This window comes from Vulpes lagopus, chromosome 23 (genome assembly GCF_018345385.1).
Source record: "Vulpes lagopus strain Blue_001 chromosome 23, ASM1834538v1, whole genome shotgun sequence".
Lineage (NCBI taxonomy): Eukaryota > Metazoa > Chordata > Mammalia > Carnivora > Canidae > Vulpes > Vulpes lagopus.
The window spans coordinates 46,712,507-46,732,916 of record NC_054846.1 but is presented as its reverse complement, the minus strand read 5'-3'; the positions used below and the strand labels follow the sequence as shown (position 1 = coordinate 46,732,916).

Below are 20,410 nucleotides of genomic sequence, written 5' to 3'. Positions count from 1 at the left end.
CCTCCCTCTCTCTCAGGGACACACATTCTCTTTCTTCTCTCCCATTAACCTGTCCCACTCACTCCTCTCTTCCATTTCTTCCCCAGGGAGATCAATTCCTTAGAGGAAGAATATCTCCGCCAACAAGACTTCTTGGATATTATTCGGACCTCTGTGTCCTACTAATCAAACCACTGGGGGAGATATACACAAAGATAGGCAGGATTAGATGCACGCACAGAGACACATGAACAGTGAGCATTCTGGGAGCTATGAATCCTATTCAGGAGGGACATATAAATTCTTAAAAACGACCGGCAGGAAAGACAAATTTCATTTGGCTCAGAATACAAAAGGAAGCAAGTCTCTTGGGCCACAAATGCTGCTCTCTACTCATGAATGGGCCTTTTTGATTGTTAAATGAGGATGTTCTTGTGGCTGAGGCTTCCTTTACATCTTCCCCTTGGAGCCAGAAACCCCATCCAGCATGTAAGGCAAGCCCCGAGCATCAGGGCGTCCCTGCCCCTGTATACCTCCTGCTGTCCATACTAAGAGCCTGTGGTTCTTCTGTAAACCCCCCAGTCTTTGTTCCTTTGTGCTTTGTAGGAACGAGGTCTTAGGTCCTGCAGTTCTCTTTTCCTACCATACTTGTGTCTGGGGTAATCTATTCTCATGAAGGATTCACTCTAGTATCAGAGTTCCCACTGTACAACTCGCTTAGGGAACACAGGGCTCAAGTGTCTTGGATGTTTTGAGAGGCCATTAAATCCTCGGTTAGAATGAAGCCTGAGTCCTGTACTGCTTTGTTTCTAATATTGATTAGTAGTTTGGGTTGACAAATATCCTCCAACTAGGGCAGCTAAAGCAGGATGTTCTTATTTTTCAGAGTTCTTGCTAAGTGGCAAGTGGAAAATGGAAGCCAAGAAAGTCCTCAGCAAAGTCCCTTGTTCTTTGGCTTTACCGAATTTACCAAATGACCAAATTTACAAATTAACCTTAAAAATATAAATATGTAAATGAAAAAGAATCCCTGCACTTCTCTGGGCAAGTGGCTTAAATGTCGAGCAAGTAATTGCGGTTATGGATCAGGCTTCCCTAGCAGTTCGCACAAAGACTGTCCACGCTCCTTGTCCTTCCTCCTCTCTCCAGCTGCTCATTTGTTGTATCACTTGAGGTGAATAAAAGATGAAAGAAATGAATTTAGGTTCACCCTTTGAGCTACTAATGATGTACTTTGGAGGTGGAGGAAGCAGGAATGGATACAGAGAGATTTCAAATTGTCTGTGGAGCCCATTTATCCCTTTTCCTGATCCTCTATTCCACAGGCAACTAAAATTTCAGTGCAGCACAAATGTCAAAATATCCTGGACATCGTGAAGTCAGACGACCAGGAGGGAGTTAAGACTTATGAGGTCTGGTTCCAAGTCAAAAACCATGAATTGGAATTATATTTCTTTTTCTTTCTTTCTTTCTTTCTTTTTTTTTTTTTTTTTTTTTTTTTTTTTGGTGCCAAGAGCTTCCTGGCCTGTGAGTAGAGTAAATCAGTTCATATCTCATGTCTCTGCCTGCTGTCTTAAAAAGCCAAAAATATCTCATTCGTGTCAAATAAAGTTGGCAATCATGCTGCTACCCTTACTACATAGATTTATCTAACTTAATATGAGCTCAAATAAATATTGTTTTCAGGACAATGTATAATTGGGTTTGTGCTATGAAACACACAGTTCAAGACACTAATGCAGGTGGTAGTCTTGATTGCTTATATAAGTCATAAATTCCAGAAGGAGAGAAATTTTATCTTTCATGCTTACCATTGTACCTCAGGACTTAGCTAGGAATATAATAGTGAAAAACATTTGTTAAATGCCCAAATGGAAAAAGTAAATGATAATGTGCTATAATTTATTTATTTATTTTATTGGAGTTCAATTTGCCAACATATAGCATAACACCCAGTGCTCATCCCATCAAGTGCCCTCCTCAGTTCAGTTCAACTTTTTTTTTTCTTTTAAGCCAAATAACTATATTTTCTGACCAAAAATGACAGCATGTGGTCTGGCAAATACAGGTATAGTTATGGGAAGTATATTTGAAATTATAACTCTCCTAGAAATTTTTATCTATATGGTCATAATTATAGTCCATTGAACTAACTTACTTGACAAAATTTAGATTTTCATAAAAGTCATGTTTATTACAGAGTCTTTTTCATCATTCTAAAAATATTGTTAATCAATACAAATATCCAAAGTTACCCTGGCAATAAAATATTTACTCTCAGTTTGCTCCAGGTTTGATTAAATACTGAGAAGCAGGCCTCATGCTCCCTGAAGATTATATAAATGGCATAGGATGCAATTTTGTAAGTATCTTAACAGTAACATTAATAAATAATATGGTAAATTATCCTACTTCTATAGTCAATGTGTTACTAAATTTAAAATATTGGTGGTGTTTTTACCCAGCGAAATTGAATTTTAGCTCAGAAACCTTAGGATATGGAAATAGGCCTGGACATGGGGCACCTGGGTGGCTCAGTCAGTTAGGAAGCCAACTCTTGACTTTGGCTCAGGTCATGATCTCGGAGTCGTGAGATCTAACCCTGTGTTGGGCTCTCTGCTGAGCATGGAGCCTGTCTGAGATTCTCTCCTTCTGCCCCTTCTCCCTCTCATGCTTGACAAATATATAAATTTTTAAAAATAAAAATAAAGAAATAAGCCTGGACCAATAGTTCTATAGAAAGGTTGTTAGCAACATCCAAATTTATACTCACATCTCCATTCCTAATTCAGCCAATATGAGGAAGATCCTTCTGGCATATCCTAAAGTGACCTTTCTAATTCATTATTTAATTTAGATAAAAGCAAAATGATGAATGTAAAGTTATAGTGTTTAAAGCTTAATTCCTAGCAAAAGGAAGGAGGAGGAGGAGGAGGAGGAGGAGGAGGAGGAGGAACATGGCTTTGTATACTGGAAAAAATGTATACTGGACATAACAAGTTACTTCAAGAACCTAGCCATGATGTAGAAAAGTGCAGCTAAGGAGGAAACAAGCCAGGAAAAAAAATGGCATCCAAAAAATCTTGTATAGGGGAGATAGCTTCAATCTGTTATTTAAGCCCCCCCCCCCCACTATCACCATAATGGAAAAGGAATGAGACTTATTCTGTATAGCTTCAGCGAAGGAGAGTCCCAGATCAGTACAAAGAAGTAATAAAGAAGACAGATTTTGCTCAACATAAAGCGCTTTGAGGGAACCAAAGCCTCTCAAGAGGGAACGAGCTAGATTGTTCTACAAATCCAGATGCCACCTAGCAGAATATGACCTAGAGGGGGCTACACAAATGATTTGCTCTTACAAAATCCCAGTGTTGCTAGAGTACCTCTTTCAGAGCAGAAAAGCAAGAAGGCTTGAGACTCCCACCGCACAGTTCCACTCACCTGCTTGTCATTGGACTTCTGTATATGACGCTCCAGGAAGACAATTCATTGCTTCAGATTTATATTCAGTTTTGTTTCAAAGTAAAGAGATATATCCAAAATGTATGCTTACATGTAAGGATATCCAAGAGGCAATGATGTTAACATGAAAAAAATGAAACATTACTGAGACTCAGGGTTTTGGGAATATTTGAAATGGAGTGAGTTTTGCTCCAAACCAATCTCTAAGTGGGCCAGTGTATCTAGGAGTTACTGGTTTTGCATATTTAAGTAAATCGCTTAAATTTCTCTGAACTTCAGTTTTTTTTATCTGGAAAAGGGAAATGAAGCACATTTCCTTACAGCTCAAGGGTCACTTGGAAGATCAAATGAGATCATGTAAAGTAAAAATACTTTGTTCATTTACAAGTGAATTGTTAGCAAAACCTACTAATGCTCATCATTATTCACTCATTGGTTACCTCGGCTTCTCTAACAGCTTTGGAATCCCAGAACACAACAATGCATTTCGTGTCCGAGTTTGTCCTCCTGGGTTTCCCTGGTCAAAGAGAGATGCAGAACTTTTTCTTCTCATTCTTCCTGGTGATCTATCTCCTCACCCTGCTGGGGAATGGGATTATTGTCTGCATAGTGAAATGGGACAAGCAGCTTCACACACCCATGTACATCTTCTTGGGAAACTTTGCCTTCCTAGAGATCTGGTACACCTCCTCCACTGTCCCAAATATGCTGGTCAACATCCTTTCCGAGACCAAGACCATCTCCTTCACTGGGTGCTTCCTTCAATTCTACTTCTTTTTCTCACTGGGTACAACGGAGTGTTTCTTCTTATCAGTTATGGCTTATGATCGGTACCTCGCCATCTGTCGCCCACTCCATTACCCCTCCATCATGACTGGGAAGCTCTGTGTGGCCCTGGTCTGTGTTTGCTGGGTGAGTGGATTTCTCTGCTATCCAGTCCCCATTGTCCTCATCTCCCAACTTCCGTTCTGTGGACCCAACATCATTGATCACTTTGTGTGTGACCCAGGCCCACTGTTCGCACTGGCCTGCATCCCTGCTCCTTCCACTGAGCTTCTCTGTTACACTTTCAACTCACTGATTATCTTCGGGCCCTTCCTCTTCATCCTGGGATCTTACACCCTGGTTCTCAGAGCTGTGCTTCGTGTTCCTTCTGGTGCCAGTCGAACTAAAGCATTCTCCACATGTGGGTCCCATCTAATGGTGGTGTCTCTATTCTATGGAACCCTTATGGTGATGTATGTGAGCCCGACATCAGGGAATCCAACGGGAATGCAAAAGATCATCACTCTGGTATACTCGGCAGTGACTCCACTCTTAAACCCCCTTATCTATAGTCTCCGAAACAAAGACATGAAAGATGCCCTAAAGAAAGTCCTAGGATTAAGAAGTAACCAAAACTGAAACATCTTTAGAGGGCATTATGCTAAGCAAAATCAGTCAGAGAAAGACAAGTAACATATGATTTCACTCATACATGAAATTTAAGAAATAAAACGTGAACATAGGAGAGGTGAAGGAAAAATAAAATAAGATAAAAACAGAGAGGGGGGCAAACCATAAGAGACTCTTAAGTATAGGAAACAAACTGAGGGATGCTGGAAGAGAGGTGCATGGGGGGATGGGGTTATGGGGTGACGGGCATTAAGGAGGGCACTTGATGTAAAGAGCACTGGGTGTTAATACATGCAACTGATGAATCACTAAATTCTACCCCTGAAACTAATAATACACTTTAAGTTAACTAAATTGAATTTAAATTTAAAAAAATTTTTAAAAAGAAAGAGAAGCAGAATGTGTCACTCCAACCTTGATTATTTATTTAAAAAACAATAGAGAATGGCTTCAGTAAATCGTGTTATTGCTCATACTTAAGTAGAGGAAGATATTTGTTTTTTCATAGTCCCTTAGCAATTCAAGTTCAGCTCATCAATGAAACATGCTAAATAAAACATGTTAAACATGTGTTACCTTGCTAAGTAATTATATTTTGTTGTTTTATATATTTTTTGTCTATGATGTATCTTCACTGTTTTAATCTTAGCTGGTGGAAAAAATGAAATGCATGTGTACCTGGAGCTTTTCAGTAGAGGGTGCAATCTTCCAAATTTGGAAAATTAAATATTCTTAAAGGCAATGGACCAAAATGCCACCAAAAATTAAACAAATAAACCCACCCAGTAATGGACTTTTTTATTGTTTAAAGCTGTCTTTCACACTGAAAACAGAGTATCTTCATCCTTCTATCACTTAAAGTACAAATTCTCCTGCCATTCAAAGCCCTCATTCTCTAGACTGCTCCATCCAGCCTTCTAAGCCCTGCACTTCACAATAATCATCTATACGTTCTCCCAGTTGGGCATCTTCGCTCATAATGTTTCCCCAAATCAATTGTAACAATGCCACTTGTGATGTGGAATAACAATGTCCTAAACATACTTTTATGCCTCTCAGAAACCTACAGGGCAAAGTCTCAGTTGGAAAAGTATTAAGAGAAAATTATACCAGGAACAAATCCATCTTTGTGCCCATGCTGGAACAGGAAATCCACTAGCTGAGGGGCCAATATACTTAAAATGAAAGCATTTCCTTTTAGTTATGACCATATTGGAAATGAAATTAGGCGTGCCAAGAAGATAGCCTTGCTGGTGGTGCTAGGTGATTACTCTCCTACAGCATTTCTTAAACCTTTTCTCCACCAAAGAATGTTTGGCAGCAATGGTCAGAGAACATGGGGCATTTGGGGACAGTATTCCTTTTAAAGACAAAGTTTTATCTTAAAAATAATCACAAATTATACTTTCTGTGCCACTGTACGCATTTGGTATACTACAAAATTATCTTCTCTGAGTAAAACTCTTTCCGGAAGACATTTAATTAGGGGCTGTGTGTATCCCATGGCACAGAATCACATACTTGTTTGAGAAACACAAACTTAAAGAGATTATGGGGTCCCCAGAGAGTCAATGAAGCACATTATCTACTAATCACTATGGGCCAACTTGTCAGAAATATTAGTGAAACCCCCAGGCAGGAAGGAAGAAGGTCCCTAGGGAAGGAATGGAAAGTTATAGGATCATACGTGAGCATTCTCAACAATGGCTAAACAGACACGTAAGTTAAAACCAGGGCACAACTTTAGCACACTCTGTTGGAAATCAGCCACTAGAATCTTATGGTGCAAGGGATGTGAGATAAATTAATACATGAAGCTCGCACACAGGGCTTCCACATTAAGGATTAAGGGCAGTGAAGGAGAGAATCTTTGTGACCTCCCTATGGCTCTCCCTAGGATGACCTAAGAAAACTTCCTATATAGGAAACATCATCTACAATGGGCATTGCTGCTATTATGCACCACAGGTGGGCCTATGCAACTATACATTTGTTCATTCAATATGGCCAAGAGATTGAGTATCAAGGAATATTGGTCACTCACATCTTGAAAGCTAAAACAAAACTCTCAGAGTATTTAGATTACCCTGGAACTTACACTCCCCCAAAATGAGTACACTAAGTGGTGCCAAAGTCATCCACATATCTTCCTCTTCTCATGAAGCGGCTGGGGCACCAGGAACGGTATGACTTTCATAGATATTTTGAACAAAACAGTATGGAACTAGCTCCATCCATTGGTGCTGAAACCAAAAGAAAACAGGGATTTGTTTTGTATGTTTTGTGTTGGTCTCCTCTCTCAGCTCTCACCTCTTTGTCCATTCCATTACTCATCTCCGCCTTCAGGAGAGGTGGCATTAAAAAAGAAATTTTAAGGGTAAAATCAAATCAGTGTGTATAATGAGTAAGATTCAGATAAGATTTAACAGTGAATATGTTAGGAACAGCTTCTTATAATCATGTTGAAAAGTATTTGTGAAATTCATTTACCACACTTGCCCTGTAGCTAATAGTTGTTCTGTGAGGTCTTTTTTTTTTTTTTTTTTAATGTCAGAGTGGTTGATAGCTCAAATACATGGATTCTTGTGTATATTGATTTGTGAATCTGATTCAAGTCATTGTTGCTGTTGTTCTAGGTGGTAAGTGGCTGCTCCCTGCATCACTGCTTTCTTGTCTTTTTGAGAAAAGAGGTCTCTTGCTTGGAAAGCATAGAGTTCCCATAGGGGGGAACCATTTGTTTCTCACAAAATGATCTATTCTATGAAACCCTGAACCAAAATGATGATCAGTGCAGGTTAGCTTACTTCTTCATAATCATCCTGGTTCAAAAGATTATAAAGAATTTATCCCCATCTTTTAATATCTTTCTTTTGGTTTCTTGTCCATAAGACTACAACCTTCTTGGATTTAACCAGTCCAATAGGAAGGTTATGTTTGCTTCTAGATGAATAGGTTCGTATGTCATGTTAGACATTATTCATTTAGTGAAACTGTAACTGTTGCTTCATTATAAATACATTTATGTTGCTTAATATAACATCACTGAATAGAAGGATTTTTTCTATTAGATTATGTTCAGGGAGGACTATGAATATCCTGTATACACCACTTCTATCAAAACTATTTTTAAGGAAAACTGTCCTCTTATCAAAGTTAGAAGTATCTTGTTAAAAATTTTCTGGAGATTCCAAGATGTTAAAGCTATCATTGTGCTCTCTTCTCTGAGCTGTACTTGATTCTTAAAAAGACATCATCTTTGATGATAGTGCTGTTAGGGAATAAAGACAAGTCTTGTTTTCTATTGCAATTGGGAGTTTTTTTTTTTAAGATTTTATTTATTTATTCATGAGAGAGAGAAAGAGAGAGGCAGAGACACAGACAGAGGCAGAAGCAGGCTCCACACAGGGAGCCCAATGTGGGACTCAATCCCGGGACTCCAGGATCACGCCCTGGGCCAAGGGCAGGTGCTAAACTGCTGAGCCACCCAGGGATCCCCTGGGAGTACTTTTTAAATAAGCTAAAGTAAAAATAAAACAAAACAAAATAAAATAATAAAATAATAAGCTAAAGTAGTAAAATCTTCCAGATAGTGGATTTTAAGAAAGACTTGTCACATCAGTGAGTTTTAGAAGACAATCTCCTGGTGATTTTAATTTCATTCCCCAATATATTGCATATGTAATATTCGTCTTTAATGACATATTTCAAATGTATATGAAGCATTATAAATTGGCCATTAAGTGAATTATAGTGACTTTTTATTGTTAAAAAACAAAGCATTAAATACCAAATTATAAATGAGCTTTAGTCCACTGTAAACATCTTTAAATAGGAAATAGCAGTAAAAATCTACTATCTGAGTATCTTTGTGGATTTTCTCCCAGTATCATTAAAAAGTGATAGAAAATAAATATACTAATGGAAATAGCTGGAGAAAAAGGTGAAGGAGACAGAGAATTTGTGATAATGTCAAAGCTCAAACCAGTCAAATCTATAAAATGTGTCAGATACAAACCTATTTTTAAGTGCTAGCATTTGTGTACTCACATTTTGAAGTGAATTGCACTAACTGATGTATATAAACAACTTTCACTGAAAAAAATTAAATATAAGACAAGCCATTTTTGCCTCTAACTCAAGTATTTCTTTATATCAAAAGAAGATGAAATTTAACTGATTTTGCCCTCTGTCAGAGAAAGTTCAAGCAGCCTAGAATTGTACATTTACAAAGAATCAGGGCCAAATGCCTCACTCAGAATAGAGCAGGATTTATTCAACACTTCTTATAGAATGTTTAATACGTCTGCCTGCATCACTCAAACTGCCTCTCCTAAGAGAAGTCTCAATGTGTCAGCAGCAAAATGACTTGTCACTGTCTTCTCTCCACAGTTTGGAGACCATGAATAAGTCAGAGATATCTACTGTGACACAGTTTGTCTTGTTGGGTTTTCCTGGTCCCTGGAAAATACAGATCATGCTTTTCTCAATGATTTTGTTGGTCTATATCTTGACTCTAACTGGGAATACGGCCATCATTTGTGCAGTGAGATGGGACCATCGACTCCATACCCCTATGTATGTGCTCCTGGCAAACTTCTCCTTCCTAGAAATCTGGTATGTGACTTGCACCATTCCCAACATGCTGGTCAATTTACTTTCCAAAACAAAGACCATATCGTTCTCTGGTTGCTTCGCTCAGTTCTACTTCTTCTTTTCCCTGGGCACAACTGAGTGCTTCTTCCTCTGTGTCATGGCGTATGATAGGTACCTGGCCATCTGCCATCCACAGCACTACCCCTCCATTATGACTGGGCATCTTTGTGTCATTCTGGTGTTGCTTTGTTGGCTCATTGGTTTCCTTGGACATGGGATCACTATATTCTTCATTTCTCAACTACCCTTTTGTGGTCCCAACGTTATTGACCACTTTCTGTGTGATGTGGACCCACTGATCGCATTGTCTTGTGCCCCCGCACCCATCATAGAGCATGTATCCCATTCTGTGAGCTCTCTTATCATCATTCTCACCATTTTGTACATTCTTGGGTCCTATGCCCTGGTGCTCAGAGCTGTGCTTCAGGTTCCTTCTTCAGCTGGATGGCAAAAGGGCTTCTCTACCTGCGGATCCCACTTAGTTGTGGTGTCTCTGTTTTACAGAACCATAATGGTAATGTATGTAAGTCCCACATCTGGCAACTCAGTTGCTATGCATAAGGTCATCACACTGATATACTCTGTAGTGACACCAGTCTTAAACCCCCTCATCTACAGCCTACACAACAGGGACATGAAATTCGCCCTCCATCAGGCCATTTGTGGAATGAAAATCCTCAAACCCTCATGAATAGATTTTGTGAAAACCAATGATTCTTTTTCTCAAAGTTGGACAGTAATCTTCTTCCAACCTGGACTGGCTTGGTTTTATTCATAATCATGATGGTCTTGTGGTGCAAAGCAAAATTCATCATGTATTTGATCATAATTTGATGTGCTTTTAGTGTCATAGATGTGTTACCCTGGAGTTTGCCACCCAATAAAGAGATCTTAAAAATCTTAATATTTACTTCCAGGAAGGCTTTGACTTTTTCAATATGCAACCTCTGTCCATACAACTTTGTTAACAATATGAATCAAACTTGTTATTTGCTTACATGGTTTTCTAGAGCTTCATTAAAAAGACACATAACACGGGCAGCCCAGGTGGCTCAGTGGTTTGGCGTAACTTTCTGCCCAGGGTGTGATCCTGGAGACCCAGGATCGAGTCCCATGTTGGGCTCCCCACATGGAGCCTATGTCTGCCTCTTTCTCTTTCTCTGTGTCTCTCATGAATAAATAAATAAAATCTTTTAAAAAAATTTTTAAAAAGACAGATAACACATCAAATGCCTTTTGCCTGGATTTTTTATAGAATACTCTGGTTTCTCTTCAGATTGTATAAATATTCATTCTTTACTGGATTTTTGGCAGACACCCCACACATCAATGTTGGCTACACTAAGAGACTGCAACCTCAGTTTCACAATACTTATACATTACCCTCATCAACAGTGTACAAGGGAAGGCTAGAAATTTTGTGCAAGCCATAAGGAAAAGTATCTTTGGTGAATTGTTAGTATGCAATCCCACAAAGAAAATGAATCATAACAGGAGCAAAATGAATTCCCACCAATAATAGAGCAAATATAGAATACTCACATTTAGCCTAGATAGGGCTCATGGAAAATAACCAACTTGGATGATCTTGAAAGAGATTTCACCCATAAGCACTACTTGGAGAATAAGACAACCCCAAAAGTGAGTCTTATGGAGTGGGTCACCAGAATCCAGAAATGAAAGAAGTCATAAGAAGCTAGCCAATGAAGCACTGCCTACATCAGGAAACTACAATTTAGAGAGCAACCCCCCAAAAAAGAAAGCACTCCACAAGAGAAAAATCAACATACAAACTTCTGTCAAACGATAGGGAAACAATATGCAAGGAAAAGTCTTTCATCTTTGCTTCTCTCCCACCTGCAACATAGAGTAACCAGAAGCAGTAATAATTATGTGGGGAAGACGAGTAAAAGGGCAAAGGAAAAGAAGTACATCAAGCCTGAGTCAGACCAAGTCTTAAGAAATAAGTTTTAATTTAGATAAAAAATTTAAAATTTTTAAATAAATTTTAAAGGAGATAAAGGAGACCCTGTATTAATACTAAAAGTAATCAGAAAAGCTATCACATTGGCCAAAAATATTGCCCACAGATGGAGACAAATAGAACATCAGAAAGTGTTTGAAGTAGAAATGGTGAGAAAAAATAAAGTTCCTTTGTATTTATACCCTACGACGTCCAAAACAACAATTAAATAACGTATAAGTATTTTTTAAATGCTATCGCCTATGAAAGGAAGAAAACCCTCACCTAAAGACCAAAAGATAAATCTTTAAAAGTCTTCTTGAGCAAGTGGAGAGCATGATATTTCAAGGTGAGTAAAGGAACAACAAAAAAAAAAAAGTGGGAAAGGAATCAGAAAATCTACTTGGGAAGCTATTAAGGACAGGTTTGAACTACCTACCACAGTTTTACCTTAATTCAGCACTAATATTTTAGTGATTCAGCCAAACTCACTAGCTGAAAAGGAACAAAATGTATTTTGTATAAAATAGTACATTTCCTACTACTGCAACTTATCAGATGATGAATATGTAGCTATACCTGTCAAACACCTATTCATTTGTTAAGATTGAATTCAGATATCACTTCCACTGTAAAGCCTTCCCAACTTCCCTAGGTTGCATTGTGTGCCCCTTCATAATACATCTAAAAAACACCTGGTAATTTTTTATCATTGTACTCTTTCAGGCGAGTCTATTATGTGCCTGTCTCTTCCCTCAGAGTATAAATCCTTATCTTTTCATCCCCAGCCTGTAGCTTGATAACTGATAAATAGTAAGCACATGAAGAAAGGAAGAGTTTTCGCAATTGGATGGGTGAACTAGTTCTTGAATTAGTCCTCACAAGAATTAAATATATTTTATTCACAAAGCCACTTACTGTTTACATTTTTTTAACATTTAAAGAACTTACCTACTTTTAAAACTACATTTTGATATTTATTTTTATCTAAAAATAATATAGTCTTATTGTAAATTTTTTTAAAAATACATAAGATGGTAAAGTCACACCCTCCTCACACTCCCACTTCCCACAAATAACAAGTTTAGTACTAGTTAAATTTCTATATGTATACAAGCATGGAAATGCATATACATATAATGGACTTGATTTCTTTAAACTGATTATATTATACAGACTATTTCACAGCTGTTATTTATTCTAAAGTTTTGTAATTTCCTACGCAAGTATAATACTAATAGATATGCTTCATTCTTTTTCAGTTTAATAGTGTCCTCTTGTGTGAATAAATCATTACTTTAATTTTTCCCCAATTGCTAGACACACATTGTTTTAAAGTGTTTTGTTCTCACATAAGTTCTGGCAAAATTGTCCTACAAAACAATGCTAAAGGGAGTCCTTCAAGGTGGAAATGAAAGGACAATAGACAGTAGCTTAAAGCCAAATGAAGATATAAAAAACATTTGTGATGAACACTGGGTATTATGGGTAAATGATGAATCACTAAATTCTACTCCTGAAACTAATATTACACTATATGTTAACTACTGAAATTTAAATAAAAACTTGAAACTAAAAAAAGATTTAAAAACACTAATAAAGGTAACTACATAAATAAATATAAAAGCCAGTAATATATTTTTTTGTTTGTAACTTTTTTTCTTCATGACACAAGGCACAAATGCAGAAAATAATTTTAAATCTATGTTAATCTTGCCTTCATGGATGTATCTTGCAAGAAGTTACTGTGGCCAAGTTCAAAAAGGGTGTTGCCTGTGTTCTCCTCTAGGATTTTGATGGAATCTTGTCTCACACTTAGATCTTTCATCCATTTTTAGTGTATCTTTGTGTCTGGTGTAAGAGAATTGTCCAGTTTCATTCTTCTGCATGTGGCTGTCCAATTTTCCCAGCACCATTTATTGAAGATACTGTCCTTTTTCCAGTGGATCGTCTTTCCTGCTTTGTTGAATATTAGTTGACCAAAAAGTTGAGGGTCCACTTCTGGATTCTCTATTCTGTTCCATTGATCTATGTGTCTGTTTTTGTGCCAGGCCCACACTGTCTAGATGACCACAGCTTTGTAGGACAACCTGAAATCTGGCATTGTGATGACCCCAGCTATGGTTTTCTTTTTTATATTCCCCCTGGCTATTCGGGGTCTTTTCTGATCCCACACAAATCTTAATATAATTTGTTCCAACTCTCTGAAGAAAGTCCATGGTATTTTGATAGGGATTATATTGAATGTGTAAATTGCCCTGGGTAGCATTGACATTTTCACAATATTAATTCTGCCAATCCATGAACATGGAATATTTTTCCATCTCTTTTTGTCTTCCTCAATTTCTTTCAGAAGTGTTCTGTAGTTTTTAGGGTATAGATCCTTTACCTCTTTGGTTAGGTTTAGTCCAGGTATCTTATGCTTTTGGGTGCAATTGCAAATGGGATTGACTCCTTAATTTCTCTTTCTTCAGTCTCATTGTTAGTGTATAGAAATGCCACTGACTTCTGGGCATTGATTTTGTATCCTGCCACACTGCCAAATTGCTGTGTGAGTTCTAGCAATCTTGGGGTGGAGTCTTTTGGGTTTTTTATGTACAGTATCATGTCATCTGCGAAGAGAGAGACTTTGACTTGCGCTGCTGGAGATCTACCCCAAAGATACAGATGCAATGAAACGCCGGGACACCTGCACCCCGATGTTTCTAGCAGCAATGTCCACAATAGCCAAACTGTGGAAGGAGCCTCAGTGTCCATTGAAAGATGATGGATAAAGAAGATGTGGTTTATGTATACAATGAAATATTCCTCAGCCATTAGAAACGACAAATACCCACCATTTGCTTCAATGTGGATGGAACTGGAGGGTATGATGCTGAGTGAACTAAGTCAATCAGAGAAGGACAAACATTATATGGTCTCATTCATTTGGGGAATATAAAAAATAGTGAAAGGGAATAAAGGGGAAAGGAAAAAAATGAGTGGTAAATATCAGAAAGGGAGACAGAGGGATCCCTGGGTGGCGCAGCGGTTCGGCGCCTGCCTTTGGCCCAGGGCGCAATCCTGGAGACCCGGGATCGAATCCCACATCAGGCTCCCGGTGCATGGAGCCTGCTTCTCCCTCTGCCTGTGTCTCTGCCTCTCTCTCTCTCTCTCTCTGTGACTATCATAAATAAATAATAATAATAATAATAATTTAAAAAAAAAGAAAGGGAGACAGAACAGGAGTGACTCCTAACTCTGGGAAACGAACTAGGGGTGGTGGAAGGGGAGGTGGGCGGGGGGGTGTGGGCGACTGGGTGACGGGCACTGAGGGGGGCACTTGATGGGATGAGCACTGGGTGTTATTGATATGTTGGTAAATTGAACACCAATAAAAAGTTTATTTTAAAAAGTAAATAAATAAATAAGTGTATGTATGTATGTATGTATGTATGTACATACATACATACCAAAAAGAATAAAATACCCAGGAATAAATTTAACCAAGGAGGTGAAAGACCTGCACTCTGAAACTATAAAACAATGATGGAAAAAAAACTAATGCTGATACAAACAAATGGGAAGATATTCCATGCTTATGTACGGGATGAACCCATATTGTTAAAATGTCCATACTACCCAAAACAATCTACAGATTCAATGCAATCCCTATCAAAATACCAAAAACATTTTTCACAGAACTAAAACAAATAATTCTAAAATTTGTATGAAACCACAAATGACCCCAATAGCCAAAGCAATCTTGAAAAGAATAAAGCTGGCAGTATCACAATTCCATATACTATAAAGCTGTAGTAATCAAAGCGGTATGGTACTGACAGAAACAAAGACACACAGACCCACAGAACAGAATAGAGTCCAGAAATAAAGCCATGCCTTCAAGGTCAATTAATTCACAAGAAAGGAGGCAAGAATATACGACTGGGAAAGACAGTGTCTCCAACAAAGGATGTTCAGAAATCTAAACAGCCACGTGCAAAAAATAATGACTGAACCGTTCTCTTACACTATGCACAAAAATGGATTAAAGACCTAAAAGTGACAGGTTAAACCATAAAACTCCTAGAAGAAAGCAAAGCTAGTGGGATACCCAGGGGGCCCAATGGTTGACCATCTGTCTTGGGCTCAGGGCTTGATCCCAAGTCCAGGGATTGAGTCCTGCATTGGGCTCCCCGCATGGAGCCTGCTTCTCCCTCTGCCTGTGTCTCTGCCTCTCTCTGTGTTTCTCAAGAATAAATAAATAAAATGTTTTTTTAAAAAAAGAAAACACTACTTCGGATACATGTATGGGCTTTTTTGCTGCACTATTTATAATATCTGAGATATGGAAGCAACCCAAATTTCCCTTGATAGATTAATGAACAAAGAAGAATTGGTATATACATACACTAGAATATTATGCAGCCATAAAAAGGATGGGAAAACGTGGATGGGCCTAGAGGGTATTATGCTAAGTGAAATAAGTTAGACAGAGAAAGACTAATACCATATTTCCTTTATATGTGGAATCTAAAAAGCAAATGAATAAATAAACAAAAACCAGAATCACATCTATGGATACAGAGAACAAACCAAAGATTGCCAGGGCCGAGGGGGGTGGGCAGGAGGACGGGCAAAGTGAGTAGTGGAAGACACAGGCTTCCAGTTATGGAATGAGTCAGTCACGTGAATAAAAGACACGGCCCAGGGAAAATCGTCAATGGTTTTGTGACAGTGTCGTATGGTGACAGGTGGTGGCTGTGCTGGCGGTGAGCGCAGCACAACGTGTAGAGCTACGGCATCACCATGTGCTGCATTTAAGACTAATGCCAGCTACTGTATCAATGATACTCAAATTCTAAAATATATAGAGTTTTCCAACCTATGAATAAGTTATATATTAACATTTATTGACATCTCCAATTTCCCTCAGCCAAGTTTTGTAGTTTTCATTGTATAGGTCTTTCGCCTCTTCTCTAGCTTTGTCTCTATTAAATGTTTTTGTCACTTGTAAATGGTATTTTTTAATACCAACGTCTGATTGCTACTAGCAGTTGCTTATAGTAATGCAAGATTTTTGTATATAGATCTTGTATTTTGAAATCTTGAAAAACTTAATTCATACTTCTGGTAGCCATTTTTATAGGTTTCATTGAATTTTCTACATAATCATTTCATATCTCATTACAATCTTACTTCTGTCAGTCTAGATGCTATTTTTTCCTCCTCCCGATTGCACTGACACTTACAGGAAAACATGGAATAGAAGTGGTGAGAGCAGACATTCTTTTCTTGTTCCTGATTTTAGAGGAAAATCATTCCTTTTCACCAGTATGATGTTAGATGCAGGTTTTTTAAAATGTCTGCTACAGATCAGAGACGTTTCCGTCTGTCCTCAGTTCCTAAGAACTTTTCTTATGATGAGTGTTAGTTGGAATACAGTTTCATATGTACAAATACAGCATGCACTAGGTTTTTATGTGCCAATATGTGCCATCATCTAATATAGTTTAAATGGGGAAATGTCAAATTTTCTTTAAAGAAAATTCATAACTGGGCTTGACTTTTTACCCATATAAGATCTTATGAATTACAAATCTTCATCTTATTTTTTGTTTTTTAAAGATTTTTTTATTTATTTGACAGAGCGTGCATGCACAAACAGGGGGGCTGCAGGCAGAAGGAGAGGGAGAAACGGGCTCCCCACTAAGCAAAGAACCCAATGCGATGTGGGGCTCAATCCCATGACCCTGGGATCGTGCTCTGAGCCAAAGGCAAATGCTTAACCAACTGAGCCACCAGGGACTTCTCTTATTTTTTTTAAAGATTATTTATTTTAGGTGGTGAGGGCAGAAAGAGGGACAAAGAAAGAGAGAGAGAGAGAGAGAGAGAGAGAGAGTCCTAAGAAGACTCTGTGCTGAGTGCAGAGCCCAACCCTGGGTCAGATCCCACAACCCTGAGATCACAACCTGAGCCAAAACCAAGAGTCAGATGCCCAACTGACTGCACTACCTAGGCACCCCATTCTTTTCTTTTTATTTTTTTAAGATTTTATTTATTCATGAAAGACACAGAGAGAGAGAGAGGCAAAGACCCAGGCAGAGGGAGAAGCAGGCTCCATGCAGGACATGGGACTCGATCCCAGGACCCCGGGGTCATGCCCTGGGCTGAAGGCAGGCACTAAACCGCTGAGCCACCCGGGCTGCCCATTCTTTTCTTCTTAAATTAATATTTCTTTTCTTTCTTCTTGTACATTTTTGGTTGACACATCATTCCTTGATGGAACAAAGAGGAATATATGGAAGTAAATGCATTTTTTTAAAGATTTTTAGTTTTAAGTAATTTCTATACCCAATGTGGGGCTCAAATTTACAACCCTACAATCAAGAGTCACCTGTTCTACCAAATGAGCCAGCCAGGGATCCCAATAAATGCATTTTTAATTAAACATGTTTGATTTAATTTAATCTAACTTAATTAAGTAGTTCCAAGTTAAGAATTGCTTAGAAAGTATGGCTCTTTATTAAGATGGATTTTTATTAAATTACAATTTTTAGGGATCCCTGGGTGGCGCAGCGGTTTGGCGCCTGCCTTTGGCCCAGGGCGCGATCCTGGAGATCCGGGATCGAATCCCGCGTCGGGCTCCCGGTGCATGGAGCCTGCTTCTCCCTCTGCCTGTGTCTCTGCCTCTCTCTCTCTCTCTGTGTGTGTGACTATCATAAATAAATAAAAATAAATAAATAAAAAAAATAAAAAAAAAAAACAATTTTTATTAAGGCTTACCCTTAGTGTATAGTATTGAGCAGGCTTCCCCAGAGTTCAGATAAAATACTCTTTATTGTGACCTCGAAGGTTCTTGATAATCTCATAGTGCTCATCTCTTCAGCCTTATATACCATTTTCTTCTGGATGACCAAAATTAACCTTTATTACTTTTGAAAACTCCATAATCATACCTGTACTTATGTGGAATTCAATTCCCCTAGATTTGCGCATGGCTTGTTCCCTTAGTTTAAAATATCACATCCTCACAAAAGACACTCTCTGGCCATCTTTTTTTTTTTTTTAAGATTTTCTTTATTTATTCACAAGAGACAGACAGAGATAGATAGAGAGAGAGAGAGGCAGAGACCCAGGCAGAGGGAGAAGCAGGCTCCCTGCAGGGAGCCCGGTGCGGGTCTCCATCCCAGGACCCCGGGGTCACGCCCTGGGCCGGGGGCAGGCGCTGGGCCGCTGAGCCACCTGGGCTCCCCTCTCTGACCATCTTCTCTAAGCTATGTCCTATCATCAGGCATGAGAGAGGATGAACACTTACCATTTACCTTGACGTGGATGGAACCAGAGGGCATTATGCTGAGCAAAATAAGTCCATTGGAGAAAGACAGTTCTCATATGGTTTCACTCATATGTGGATGACTGGAATGTCATCAGAGGGAGCAAAACCAGGAGAGATTCTTCACTATAGGAAAGAAGCTGAGGGCTGCAGAGGGGAGGCGGGTTGGGAGGTGGTGATGGGTGACGGGCTCATGACTGAGGAGCACCGGGTGCTATACGCACCTAATGAATCACTGACCTCTACCTCTGAAGCTGATGATGTACTTACTACATGTTGGCTAATTGAATTTAAATCAAAAATTAATCAATGAATTATGCCCTATTCTGCCACTACAAAATTTATATTGATACTAAGTAATTCAAAAGGAAAAGTGGAGAGTATCTTTTTTTATAGCTCTTTGTGTTTATCTCCTTATTAGCTGTCTCTCCCAAGAATGTCGTTTCACAAAGGCTGGGATATCATAGAGGTAAATCAATGGGTGAGTAAACGTGCCAACCCCAGACGCCAATCGATTAGTCCTCGATCCAAGAGTTGGGCCTGGGACTGTCCTCGGGTTCTTCTGCGTCTCTTTACTTCAGTCTCTTACAATCACCGGCTTTGCTCTCCGTCTGCTTTCATTTCCCCTTGGCTGTGCATGCATCTCAGCCTTCCTGCATGTGAGACTAACCCAAACTGCAATGCCCCTAAGTGCTGACTTTTTTTTTTTTAAGATGTATTTATTTGAGAGAGAGACAGAGAGAGCAGAGGGAGGGGCAGAGGGAAGGAGAGAGAAAATCCTCAAGCTGACTTTCTCTCGAGCACTGAGCCTTACACAGGTCTTGACCCCAGCCCCCCAAGATCATAACCTGAGACAAAAATCAAGAGTCGCAGGCTTAAATGACTGAGCTACCCAGGTGACCCCGGGGACTAACCTTTCTTTACTTATCTATTTAAATTCAAGCAGCCGCCCCAGTCCCTGAACCCCAGCAGAGGACTCTGCAGCCGCCCCCTGGAGCCCCCTCGCCTCCCAAGGTCCCATCCCCCCAACTTCCCACCCCAGCCCCGGCCTTCCCCCTTCCATGGGCCATTTCCACGAGGAAAGGGAATCCGATTGTATGTCCCCTCCACTCTTTGCACCCCTTTGCTGATGCAAGTTGGGGTGACGACCCGCTTCCTGCTGGCCCTGGGGATCATAGCCACATGAGAACTGGGCAGAGAAGTAGCAGGAAGGTCCTTCCTGCTGTCCAAGGGATCGCTGATGACTATGACGAAAAGACACTAGTGGAGGCGTCCAGGAGAGGGGTGCCTGCAACGGAACTGTGACTGAGCATCAGGGGAGAGGTAACCCAGCCACGGGGTGACCAGTGCAAGGACGCGTGCCAGTTCCTGGCGGAGACTGCACTGACTAAGGAAGCAGCTGGGAGGTGCATGGGTTTTAAGTGCCTTTGGCTTCACGGAAGCTTAAGTGAGGATTTCCTTGCAATGAACAGAATTACCCTTCTGTCTCTTGTCACAAGTTTAAAAACCTCACAGCTTGTATAATGTAACCACTTGGGCCCTGCATTACACTTGGACTAACTCCTTCATGCAATAAACTAAAAAAGAACCATGAATTAATTAGTTAATCCAAAGAGCCAACTAGAGCACATCATTAGTCTCAG

General features: G+C 39.3%; 2 protein-coding genes across 2 annotated transcripts; both read left to right on the top strand.

The window, feature by feature from the left end:
• The first annotated feature begins 3,852 nt into the window (after window positions 1-3,852).
• LOC121481531 (olfactory receptor 11H6) lies at window positions 3,853-4,845 on the top strand. Its single transcript, XM_041738951.1, has one exon. It carries the CDS (start codon window positions 3,853-3,855, stop codon window positions 4,843-4,845), a length of 993 nt encoding a protein of 330 aa, XP_041594885.1.
• A 4,363-nt stretch (window positions 4,846-9,208) lies between these two features.
• Window positions 9,209-10,180, top strand: LOC121481533 (olfactory receptor 11H7). Its single transcript, XM_041738957.1, has one exon. It carries the CDS (start codon window positions 9,236-9,238, stop codon window positions 10,178-10,180), a length of 945 nt encoding a protein of 314 aa, XP_041594891.1. The 5' UTR covers window positions 9,209-9,235.
• Window positions 10,181-20,410: the final 10,230 nt, after the last annotated feature.

Excerpts from the sequence above, each read along its gene's own strand:
- LOC121481533 (XM_041738957.1), top strand. The coding sequence starts at position 9,236 with ATGAATAAGTCAGAGATATCTACTGTGACACAGTTTGTCTTGTTGGGT.
- LOC121481531 (XM_041738951.1), top strand. The coding sequence starts at position 3,853 with ATGCTCATCATTATTCACTCATTGGTTACCTCGGCTTCTCTAACAGCT.